General features: G+C 32.1%; 1 protein-coding gene across 1 annotated transcript; it reads left to right on the forward strand.

The window, feature by feature from the left end:
- The first annotated feature begins 1,425 nt into the window (after positions 1 to 1,425).
- On the forward strand, positions 1,426 to 3,307 carry LOC108914365. Its single transcript, XM_018720175.1, has one exon. The coding sequence runs from the start codon at positions 1,705 to 1,707 to the stop codon at positions 2,599 to 2,601; it is 897 nt and encodes a 298-aa protein (XP_018575691.1). The 5' UTR covers positions 1,426 to 1,704; the 3' UTR covers positions 2,602 to 3,307.
- The last annotated feature ends 9,594 nt before the right edge of the window (positions 3,308 to 12,901 follow it).

The raw sequence follows: 12,901 nt of genomic DNA on the forward strand, positions 1-12,901 counted from the left end.
CCCAAAAAAGTCTTGACTACATGGGGTTTCAATTTGTTTCCGAAAGGGAAATTGTATTGACATGTTAGTTGTAAGTTACTCGTGAACTTATTTTATAATAATTATTTGTTTGTATACATCATCATATCGATAGTAAATTGCAGAAAATGTTAACTTGAAGGAAATAAATAATAATTATTATTATTATTAATTACTATAAATATTCATTCATAATAATTAATAAAATGTAGTTTATCAGATATTTCTATTTATTTATTCATAAAATATGCATTTATAACTCGAAATCGCTTTTTTCCCTATGGAGGTAAGTTACCTCACTTACCTTTCCGTTGTCCATAGCAACTTTCACTTCTACGGTAAAATCCACCTACCTCCTACAATATATTAATAGTCTACTTACTATAGTGGGAGCAGATAAAATAACTAACTGCACTTTCAAAGTAAAAATAAAATTAAGATCAAGATAAAAACAAACACTTTTTTAAAAATTTTTGCAAAGTATTGTACAAAATTGAATTTGAATCGCTTTATTTGTGTATAGGTATACAAAAAACCCTACTACCTTATAAAATTGATTCATAGTGCCTTAATAAAATTTTTTCACATATCGTCCTTTAAGTTTGCTAGAAAGTCCACCAAGCATTATAGAAAAAGAGGTAAACTCGGTGTGCACAGATGTATTAGGCAGAAAATGTGATTGTGTATATTAAGAACTTGATTTATTTTTAACCCTTGGTTTTTAATAAGAATTTTTTGTAACCTCACAACGAAAATTACGTAAATGCATCAATAAAATACTTTCTGTTTTCTATTGAGAGATTCCAGAATAGGCAAAAATAAGTTTGTATTTCTCCCTATATACCTTATAAATTATTTCATTAAATTTGAGGTAGGTAGGACTAAATAACTAAAATGAGGAAATGAGGTTTATTACTTTGTATTATCTAAATAGCCTTTTTTAAAATTATTGCTTGACTCTCAAGAAAAGGTATTTATTCAATCAATGAGAATATTATATAAACAATATATTTTAAATTTCTTTTTACAGTTTAAAGAGCCATAACTGACGATACGCCTCTGCAAATGCGAACTACATATTTATGTAGTCCATTCGCAAACCAAAATATACACTGCATTGGATTCCACCTTTTTATACCCGACTACAGATGGAAGACACTAGCGCATCTGTAGTCGGGTACATCGGTGGACTACATTTTTTCCCGTAAGGTTAGAAATCTTTAGGACAATATTTCAGTGAACGGTACATTGACGCGCTCTTTACCGTACGATTCCAACCATTTCCTAAAAGATGTCGCCACCAGAGTTCTATCAAATTATCTTGAATTTGCTACCGAATTATGTCATCTTTCTCGTGTAGCGTTCAAACTGTATAAGTTAGAGTGAGAGAAAGAGTTCTTTGTAAATAAAAATCAACTAGTTCTTATATTAAAAACATCTGATTATTAAAGGGTTGAAACAGCACTCAAATAGTACAGAAATTGGGAAGCTATATTTTAAATTTATAAAATTTAGTCTGTGAAGATAAAATCCCCGTAAAAATAGTGTGCAACGATGACCTTCTTTGTGTTTAGTGGACATTTCACGTTCGAATCAATACTAACAGTATTGGAAACATCAAGTGACTAGTGTGTGGTTTGTCCCGAGAATTTTAAAGCGGACAAAACGAAATTTCTTCGAAATCCAATGTCTAACCAAGACAAAGGGGAGCATTCTCGCAGGGACGAGCCTAACGAGGACGAGAAACCTTTGAAGAAGGCCCGCTACGTTTGGGAAGTGAAGGGTAAATATCACTTGAAAGATACTTACAAAAACAATAATACTGTCAATAAAAATAACAACACCGAGGCTGGATTAAGTGACAGTAACAAAAAGTGCGTCGACAATAAGAAGCACGACGACAAAGAAGGGGCTACCGTAAAAAAACAAAATGAAAGTTGTAGTTCAAACAAATGTTGCATCGAATCCTTTCTGGCAAAAACTGAGGCTATCATGGACAGCGACGTGGATGAAGACGACGTGCCGGTGAGCAATTTGGACTGTAATATTTTAAAGGAAATACCAGTTACTTTAGTGTCGCCCATGCCGAGGAACCAGGATTATTATTTGAGAAAATGGCAGGCCAGGCAAATAGCTAGAGGTTTTGTTGACAACACCATAAACACGGTGTTGGAGACTTGGATAAATCCTCCGTTCGACGCAGCCGATTTTGTAGAAAACTGCGACAACGACGGGCAGGTTGAGGACGATGCCATACTGATGGCGATACAGTCGCACGGGTTGCAATCTAACGCGCGCGGAAATGTTCAATTCTCGAGTTCCGCTGACGAACGGGAGATAGCGTTCGTCCGCAATCCCGAAATCGAAGAGTCGACACTCGACAACTTCGAAAACTATCAAAACGAACTAATTAAAGAGCAAGAAAACGTTTCCAGTTCTAGCAATGGGGATTCGATGAGTTGCGACTCCAGTATTTCCAATCCAGGGGAAGGCGAAAGCTTAGACATAGGCGATCCCATGGATTTTTTAAATGCAGCTGTATCGGTGGCCATACAGAAGAAGGGCCTGTCGTATGGTTACTAAATTAGTACTCAAGAGAAGACTGCTTTTTGTTAAACGAAGTATTCCTAAAATGCACCGAGTAATTTTCATGACAAATAAATTATATCAGAGGTCAAACGGTAATTAATATTTTCTTTTTAGCTACTGCGAACACATATCAAGATCTATTTTAATTTTTTGCTGCTTTAAAAACATATAGTATTACATACGACCTTTTAAAAACTGTAATTTCTATTCAAAGGGACTTTTTTTTATCCTCAACTTAGTAATAATAATAATTCTAGTTCCTAAAATAAAGAATGAATTTATGAAGTGCATTTTAGAGTTTTTTAATTGTTAATAAGCTATTTACTTATAAAATCTATGAAACGCAGTAGTATTTTTTATATTGTTTTCCTAATTGTTCAAAAAATATATATTAAACAATATTCAGTCAAGTTCTTAAATCTAAATTGTGTTTTTAATATTAGTAGCGTTCTGTATTGACGTCTGGTTATTCTAGATGTCATTGCCCTTTAATTATTTTAATTAAAAAAGGACAAAACACATCCAGAGCATCCAGACGTCAATACCGAACGCTATTAGGGTTTTGGAAACATGTAGATAAATTTGTTTTCGATATACATACGATATAATAATTACGCACAAAGATATTTGTTAAATATCTCAGTAAAATAATTTATTTATATTTTTGTACTATTTCTTTCCATTACATATTTAACAGTCATATGATTTTTTTTTCATTGTACGAACGAGTTATTCTGAAACTATACAGGGTGTCTCATAATTAGCTGCTAACCCTAAACAGGGCGATTCTATGATCAAAACTAAGTAAAAAAGTTCATATGAACATGGGTCCGGAAATACTTCCTAAGGGCACAGGGACCCATTGAAGAGGGAGGAATAGAAATAATTTTTTTGCAATATCTCTCAATCGCGTTGTGATAAATGAATGAAATTTGGTATACACAGCTAAATTTTGATGAGCAATTTGATGGACTAATCCATTTATTTCCACAAGGTCCATTGGGGTGGGTACGGGGGGGCCCTTGGTACTTTGCGTGTGTAACTTTTTCATCTTTGACTTTTTAACAAATTGGACAGCAAATTCCGTTTTCCCGAACTGTTTTACGTTAAAAAGGTACTCTTGTTTCAAATCGTTATCTTTAACGGTTTCTGAGAAAATCGCTCTTGAATTAATCCCACTTTGGTCAATTTCATAGTAATTTAAACAAAAAAAAATATTTTGTTTCAATTTAATCTAGTTTTAATAAAAAAATAATAATAAAAAATTAAATTAAATAAAAATTAATCCTTTAAATGGAAAAGAGAGGAAAGGAAAATTATTATTATTATTTTTTGTTTAAATTACTATGAAATTGACCAAAGTGGGATTAATTCAAGAGCGATTTTCTCAGAAACCGTTAAAGATAACGATTTGAAACAAGAGTACCTTTTTAACGTAAAACAGTTCGGGAAAACGGAATTTGCTGTCCAATTTGTTAAAAAGTCAAAGATGAAAAAGTTACACACGCAAAGTACCAAGGGCCCCCCCGTACCCACCCCAATGGACCTTGTGGAAATAAATGGATTAGTCCATCAAATTGCTCATCAAAATTTAGCTGTGTATACCAAATTTCATTCATTTATCACAACGCGATTGAGAGATATTGCCCTGTTCAGAGTTGGCAGCTAATTATGAGACACCCTGTATAGAATTAAAAAAAAATGCAAATACTGGTAAGTACTTCAGCCAAAATTAAATATTTTAAATATATAAGTATCTTTGAAGATAGAAAACATGTTAAATATAAAACTTTTTAGAATTTTCCGGAAGCTTTCTTAAATAATACACACTGTACAGGGTGTCCCACCGGGAATTGCGTCGATGGATATCTAGGAAAGTACTGCTCCGAAAAATTTGAAAATTTGGCAACGTGGCAATGTCCCTAAGGAGAACACAACTAAAATATCTAGAACTCTCCAGTCCTTCCGGTTATACCGGAAGTCGACACCAACTTCGTTATTTTAAATAGGATACCCTATCTATTATTGCATTTTCGGATTCTACGTGAAAGAGGGTCACTTTATTAAATATTCCTTATACCTAGGAGCTATAGATTTTGAGATATTAATTTTTACAGAAAAAATCTGACAGATGGTAGAGTCCGTGAGGATCGAGGTGGAGATGCTAGTAACTCTTTTCAGGAACGGGATATTAAGTGGATTTTTGGTACCCATAAAAGGCATAGGTAATGCTAAATTATGGTATACAAACAAATTAAAACATTTAATACTAGGTGATTCGTTTTTGCTGCTATATTTTAATAATTTCAAACATTAAATATTCCTTATACCTAGGAGTTATAGATTTTGAGATATTCATTTTTAAAGAAAAAATTTGACAGATGCAAGAGTCCGTGGAGATCGAGGTGGAGATGCTAGTAACTCTTTTCAGGAGCGTGATATTAAGTGGATTTTTGGTACCCATAAAAGGCATAGGTAATGCTAAATTATGGTATACCAACAAATTAAAACATTTAATACTAGGTGATTCGTTTTTGCTGCTACATTTTAATAATTTCAAACAGCTTTATTAACTTAAATGGAATACCCTGTATTTTTTTACTCTGTCGTATGCAGATTGAAATTTCCATTCAAGCCATATAAGCATTATTAGGGTTGCCGTTACCACTTTTAGAGATATTTGCAATTTTCTATTTTTAGGATACTTTCTCATATCAGTGCTGTTGTTAAATTCACCATGACCAGAAACACTCCAAAACAATTAAAATAACGACATTTGACAATTTAAATAAAAATTCTTGGGTATCGTTTAAATTATCCTTATGGGGATTATTATTTTAATTTGATTGTTTACTTATTGTATTACTTTGTCACATTTTCCATAAATAATTTGACAACTAACTTGACAAATGTCATATTATTTCAATAGGTCTGATACGAGAAAAACTGTCTAAAAAATAGAAAATTGCAAATATCTCTAAAAGTAGTAACGGCAACCCTAACAATGTTTATATGGGTTGAAAGGAAACTTCAATCTGCATACGACAGAGTAAAAAAGTATAGGGTGTTCCATGTAAGTTAACAAAGTTATAGCTGTTTGAAATTATCAAAATATAACAGCAAAAGTGAAACACCTAGTATTAAATGTTTCAATTTGTTAATATACCATAAAGTAGTGTTACCTATGCCCTTTACAGGTACCAAAAAGCGACTTGACATCACGATCCTGAAAAGAGTTACTAGCATCTCCGCGGACCCTTGCATCTGTCGAACTTTTTCTTTAAAAATTAATATCTCAAAATCTATAACTCCTAGGTATAGGGAATATTGAATAAAGTGACCTTCAAATTTCACGAAAATGCATTAATATATAGGGTGACCCATTTAAAATAACGACTTCCGGTATAACCGGAAGCGCTGGAGAGTTCTACATATTTTAGTTGTATTCGCCCTAGGGACATTGCCATGTTGCCAAATTTTCAAATTTTTCGGAGCAGTACTTTCCTAGATATCGATCGTTGCAGTTCGCGGTGGGACACCCTGTATATTTTTACACTTCTTATAATGGCCTTTTTGACCTTATCTTCCCTACTGTAACAGATAATCCCGTAAAACTTATACTACTGGTAATCGTAAGAAATATGTAAAAATATACAGGATGTTCCATCTAAGAAAGTTAAAGTCGATGCTTATTGTTTCAACCTGAACTGTGCTGGTTTCAAAATTACTTTTAGTACAGTCATTGAAGCTGAAAATCAGCTGTAACCTCAGAATTCTTTGAAACTGCATGGATTTGCATAAGGCTCATCTTAGGTTCAAATTCAGAAGTGACATAAGCCCGATTGACGCTTTTTGTTTTTTAGGGGTAAAAACTACCCCTAAGTGAAAAAAATTGAAAAAATTAAGTTTTAAGCATTTTATATTGATAAAAATCTTGTTCAAGCACAAAGATTAAATAATGCTACATGTTCTCGAACATGTTTTATGATATATTTGATCTTATCGACCCTTACCCTTTAGGGTTAAATCTAAAAAACTACCCCTATGCAAAAAATAATGATAAAAAATTAGGTACTTTTTAAAGATTTGGAATGATTAAATCGTGCAATTATTTAAAATAAAAGTTACCTTATAGCTAATAAAATAATTTTTCCCTTTCAACCCCTAAAACCCACCCCTGCATTAACAAAACTGATAAAAAATTACTTTTTAAAAGCTTGGAATGCTTTACGGTGGAATTATTTAAAATAAAAATTCCCTCATTGCTTATGAAAGAATTTGTATCTCATAACACTTTTCCCTTTACCTTTATAAATCACCTTGTGCTAAAAATGATAAAAAAATACGTTTTAAATCTTGGAAAACTTCTCAAGAATTTTGTCGGACAATAAGATACTTTCATTTCAAATCTTATTACTAAACCCTCCCAGAAAAACTAGCTTGCTGGTTGTCACCAACCATAATGTCACCATATCGACATATTTGTGGTGGGGGACAAACTCAAAATGCCAAAATTTTTGTCGGACAAATTTTTTGGGGGGTTTAAAAAAATATATCTTTCATTTAAACTTAAAAAAGTGCTGGTCATAACATTTCATGTTTATGCAAGATTGACATGTTTTCCTGAAAATCACGGGAAAACTTACCACTGTTGAATTTTCCTCGTAGTCACATGTTTATGCCAGATTGACATGTTTTCCTGAAAATCACGGGAAAACTTACCACTGTTGAATTTTCCTCGTAGTCAAATCTTGGGAGACTCATCAAACTCAGTCAAACTTAAGCTGCACGCAGTTACAGCTTGCTGGTAATAATTTGTTTTTGTACGTGGGCACATGGACTATATCCCTGTATCCCCTGTATCAACAAATTTATCTTGTGATATGTTATGGAATCGGTAATGTTTTATATTGATATACAATTGGTACAAATTTTTAATGACAAGTATCCAAATGTAACTGTAATTCGTATAGCAGCAAGCTAAATTATAAAATTCGATACCACTGGTGAGGTAAAGAATATTAAAAAGATAAAAAAGAATACAATCATAACGATGCTGCTACTGTTGTAGTTATGGACTCTGTACAAGACAATCTAAAGATCTCACTTAAGGAAAGGCCATAAATACATAGATATTAGCAGATCACATATTCAAAAAATTTTAGTATACAACAAAATCTATCCATTCAAACCAGTGTTTAATCCTAAATTGCTCGATGGAGATAATGGTCGTCGTTTAGGCTTTTGTTTAACAATGGGCGAGAAACTTATTGAAAACAGAATCTTTCATCACAATATTTTATTTACTGACAAATCAACATTCACAATTAATGGCGTGGGTTTCCTCTCAAAATTATAGATACTGAGCTAAAGATAATCCAAATTTTCGATTGATAACTAGTAGACTACAAGACCATCGGAAATTTTGAATTGGTCAATTGACCCAGCATGAATTACTTATAAATCAGTACTACCACATATAACAATAACTTTAGAAACTATGCCGTCCGTTCTTGTTTGTACAGGTGAGTACACAGGTAAGCTAAACCTATCCACCAAGGGGGGGCGGTTTTCGGCAAAACATTTTTGTATGGCATTTCTAAAGTGTATAGGTTATACAAAAAAAAATTAACCTGGACTTAATGCCGTACAAAAATAGCAATACCGGAAACTAGGAAAATGTTTGATTTTGTGAAAATTTTGGCCCGGATTTTGGTGATTTACTTATAGTACGGCATTTATACTGTTAGTTTTGGATTGATTGTATCTGCTAATACAGGGGTTGGAAATGCAGGGCGCAATCCTCTATTAAAGCCCCCATTGTTTCAAGTAATTGAAAAATGTACGGCATCGATTCCACATGATTATTTAACTCTCCAAATTATTCTTAGCAACTATGCCATCTGAAAATTATGGTTAATGCAAATGTTTATAAACAATTACTTGTATTGTGGAATTGAGTTTTTTTTTATTTTTAGATAAGATCATTAATTTCTGTACGGCAACCACTTTTTTGATAAAATATAACCAAAAACTATCGTGCTAAATCATGGCCGGTTATAATTAATGGCACAAATTAAAAATTCGAATTAAAAAACAAATAAATAAATTGTGAAAATTTACAATATTTTGAAAATTCCTTGTTGTAAACTAAAAATGTTATATTTAAAATATTATGGTTGTAATTGAAGTAATAAAATATAAAAAACCAATGCCGTACATTTTTAACTAGTGGATTTTACATAGCTGATAATATTTTTCACTTAATTTTTACTACATTTTTAGGTCATTAATAACTATACGGCATTTACAAATTTTCATCAGAAATATAACATAAAGAATGAAAACTGCAATGCCGTACATATTCGTTGGAACGATTCTCCGAAACTGTATAAGTCCAAAATAAGTTTTATTCTATGGCATTGTCTTTAAGTAAAAAAAAAATGTGTGTAAGAATCGAGAAAACATTTTGAGTAATTTAGAAATTTAATGTCGTGCAAGAAAGTATTATTTTTAAATAAATATAATAATAAACAATTAATTTTAACTCAATATTCATGAGAATTCCTATATAAATACTTACATTTAAAACAGTGATATAATATATGTTTTGAAGTGACAGTACCCTCGCATTTGCATATTTGCAACTTCTGTTACAATTGTTTGAACAATTTATTTATGCAAAAATTGTGATGAAGCCATTGGCATACAATATATGTTTAAAATTAATAAAAATAATTTAAAAGTGCATTTGTTACAAAAACAACTTTAAGATTGTCGGTTATCAACATGAATAAAACCACATCAAAATTTACACGCCGAAAAGAAAAAAGAGACAGAGAAAGAAGATGTTTCGATGGCCAGCTAGAATCTCGAAGCGGTAATTTTAATTTTAAAATAAAAATAATACGAAAACGACTAATCGAACATGAATTAAATAAGTTATTTAAATAGAAAAATAAAAAAAATGAACTTTGGCAAGCTGTAACTAGCAAACAATTGACAATTCGAAAAAAATTTTCTTTACATACTGCTATTATTTTAATCCATAGAATCACCTCCCGGAGTTTCCCGACGGAGTTTCAGAACACCCTGTATTTGCAGGCATATATCACGCAAACGGTATCTTCTAACGTAATTTAGCCTAACACTAACGCAACCAAACTGATCTTATGATAAATTATAAACTGCATTTAATTAAATACTGCACTGAAAACATTGCAAAATAAAAATTATTTGCTACATATTTAATTGTATCACGATTGAAAAGAGAAAATAGTATAAAAATAAATCTGTGCTAATCATTGTCGCTAGTAAAAAAAAAGCGGTAATATTATTTTTTCCACTCCTCATTTCCTTTCCTAAAATTGCAATTTTAATTAAAAATTACCCTTACAAATTTCCTGACAGCTTTTTATAGCCTATTTACTTTCCGACATCTGTTTATTAAAAAATTATCTTCATCAAACATATTAGCAAATTAAATTTGGTGTTCCTTTGGCTTCATCTGTCGCCACAATAGTTTATTCTCGGGAAAAGTGAAGCCGACGTATTTTTAAAGCCAGACAACGGATTTTAAGACATAGTTTTAATTATAGTCAACATACTTTCACTATTCGACTAGGTACTTTGAAATCATTATTATTTATTTTGTCTGTATTTTTGACATTCTTTAAGAAAAATCACTTCTTACATTGATAAAGGTAAAGAAAGAATACAAAGTTGTAAAACACACTTGTAAAAAATATCTTTTTAGCATCTCGTCCAGCAAAGAATTTTTGCACGTATCAAATAACTATTTCAGCATTAACCTTTTTATTTTCATTCGCTTAAAGACAATATATCTATCCATGTCACATTTGATTTAGTACATTTGTACAAAAAAAGTCGTTTAAGAATCCTTACAAAATAAAATAATAATGAGGAATTGAAGGAAATAAAAAACTGTCTGTATCTATTAAATGAACCATTATCTGAAGAACCGGTTTCTAACCTTGGCCTAATTTCTTTGAGGAACAGAAAACACACTGTAAATGTGACACAGTTCTGTTAAAACAAAGTCAAGGTTTATACTTGAATGACAAAAATAAAAATATATTTGTTTTCTTTTAATACGGCAGCAAGGCAAAAACGAGCAGGTGAAAATTACGAAAGCTTTTGAAGCGGAGAGAAACTGAAAAAGTTTGACGTAAAAGGAATGTTTTTTAATTACTTGTGAAAGAATCTTGAAAACATATTAATCGCCTCCCCAGTCTTAATCCGGAGAATCTGGTCTGTGTTTTCCCTGCTCCGCACAGATCATATTTTTAATTAAAACGGATGCTTATTTAAATCCTCCTACAGTTTTTTACACCTAACTTATCTCCCAACATCTGTATGTCAAACACTTTTCTGCCGGACGTGGATAAATTGAACCCTTCATTTTTGTATCTCAGGGCCAGCCGAAATTGTAAGTAGGTACAGGGCAAATAAGGTTTCATGAAATATGTAAATTAATCAAAAGTGTAGAAGTAACGTAAATAGTGTTTGGAATATAACAGGTTTTGGTCAGTCAGGCAATAAATAAAAAAAATGTCTGCTAGAAACATTTTACCGTTTTTTTTACGGTAAAAATAAAAGTACTTTTTATTGAAAACAAGTTAGTGAAAAAGAATACGTGTTGTCGGGGCGAGCGTTCGCTGGAGAGTCCTCGTGGTGTGGAGTCGTTCGCAGAAGTACCTGGTCCTTGGCGCCAATTTGCCGTTGACCTTTCTGGAACCCTGTTGCGTCCCGCGTCTGTTTTTGTCACTTGCAGACATGTGTATCCACACCCCAATAAAAAGTATCCGAATCGATGGATAAGTCGTGATGATCCCAATGCTTAGCCATCGCTATCTCCGGATCTCAACCCGTTGAATTTCTTCATGAAAGGACATGTGAAAACAGTTATATCTTCAGTGGGAAAGCCTAATTGCAAAGACAAATTTATTGAGAAGATTTATACAGGGTGATTCAGTCATAATGTCATTAATTTTAACCACGTATTCGGAAAGCTTAATAAAGACAGAAAATCGGAAAAAAAATTTTTTTACTCGACTTTTAAAAATGAAGGAAATCAACCCATAACTCCCGCTACGAGGGCTGCCCTGCCGATGCCCGGATGCTCGGAAAATTTTGTAACGTAATGTCACGAACAGTTGTCGGCTAAAGGAACAGCGTTGCCAAGTTCAGGTTCAAGCTCGCCAGGTTAGTATTTGACATATAACCGACCACTTCGTACACTCGATGCACCTGGGCGACTACAGCTACTACGAAAACAGCCGGTATTTTAGATTTTAAATTAAATTTGTTGATACGATTTTCCTTTGATAAAAGACCGACAACTTTTTGCTACTACACTCGTATTAGTCTAGGGGCTAGGGGCCAGATAGGTTTCCGTAGCCAAACAGAATTCCACGGCTGCAAATAACTTATTTTTAAGTATTTTGACTTCTCGAAACCAAAAAACTTGGTGGCAAAGCCTGAAAGTGGTCAGTTTAATTGTTGTTAACAAATTGAATGTTTAAATGGCTGTAAAAAGTTTATTTTTATAGCTAGTACAATTTTTTATCTGTTAATTATTACGTTTTCTCACAACAAACATATATTTTTTTGAAAATTAAAAAAAGATTAACTTTAACCAAAGTTATTGCAAATTTAGTGCAAATATATTACATTTTCCGTCTCTGCGCGCACCAATTTTACCATATCTCTGGTTCAATTGGACGGATTGAGACGCACATCTCATTTTAAAACTTAAACTTTATTTTACAAGATAGGTAAGTTCCATTGATTAATTAATTTATTTAAAAATTAATGGCAGCTTAGAAAGTTGTGGAATTTCAACGAAAATGTTGGCTTTATTGGTTTATAAAACTTTTTTTGTTATTCAATTTTTATGAAAAGCCAAAAAAGTTACCGGTTATTGTTCCTCGCATCCTAACAATGATTTCATGCCTTGCTTGATTGTTAGAATGCAAAGAACAATATCCGGTAACTTTTTTGGCTTTTCGTCGAAGTTGAATAATAAAAAAAACCTTATAAACAATTAAAACCGGCATTTTCGTTGAAATTTCACAACTTTCTAAGATGCCATTAATTATTAAATAAATTAATAAATAAATGGAACTTAGAACCAGATATGGTAAAATTAGTGCGCACGGAGACGGAAAATGTAAGAAATTTGCACTAAATTTGCAATAACTTTGGTTAAAGTTAATTTTTTTTAATTTCCAAAAAAATACATATTTGTTATGAGAAAACGTAACTATTAGCG

Source organism: Anoplophora glabripennis, unplaced genomic scaffold (genome assembly GCF_000390285.2).
Source record: "Anoplophora glabripennis isolate ALB-LARVAE unplaced genomic scaffold, Agla_2.0 scaffold720, whole genome shotgun sequence".
Classification (NCBI taxonomy): Eukaryota; Metazoa; Arthropoda; class Insecta; order Coleoptera; family Cerambycidae; genus Anoplophora; species Anoplophora glabripennis.

What these genes read in the sequence shown, in the direction of transcription:
- LOC108914365 (XM_018720175.1), top strand. Translation starts at nt 1,705, where the DNA reads ATGTCTAACCAAGACAAAGGGGAGCATTCTCGCAGGGACGAGCCTAAC.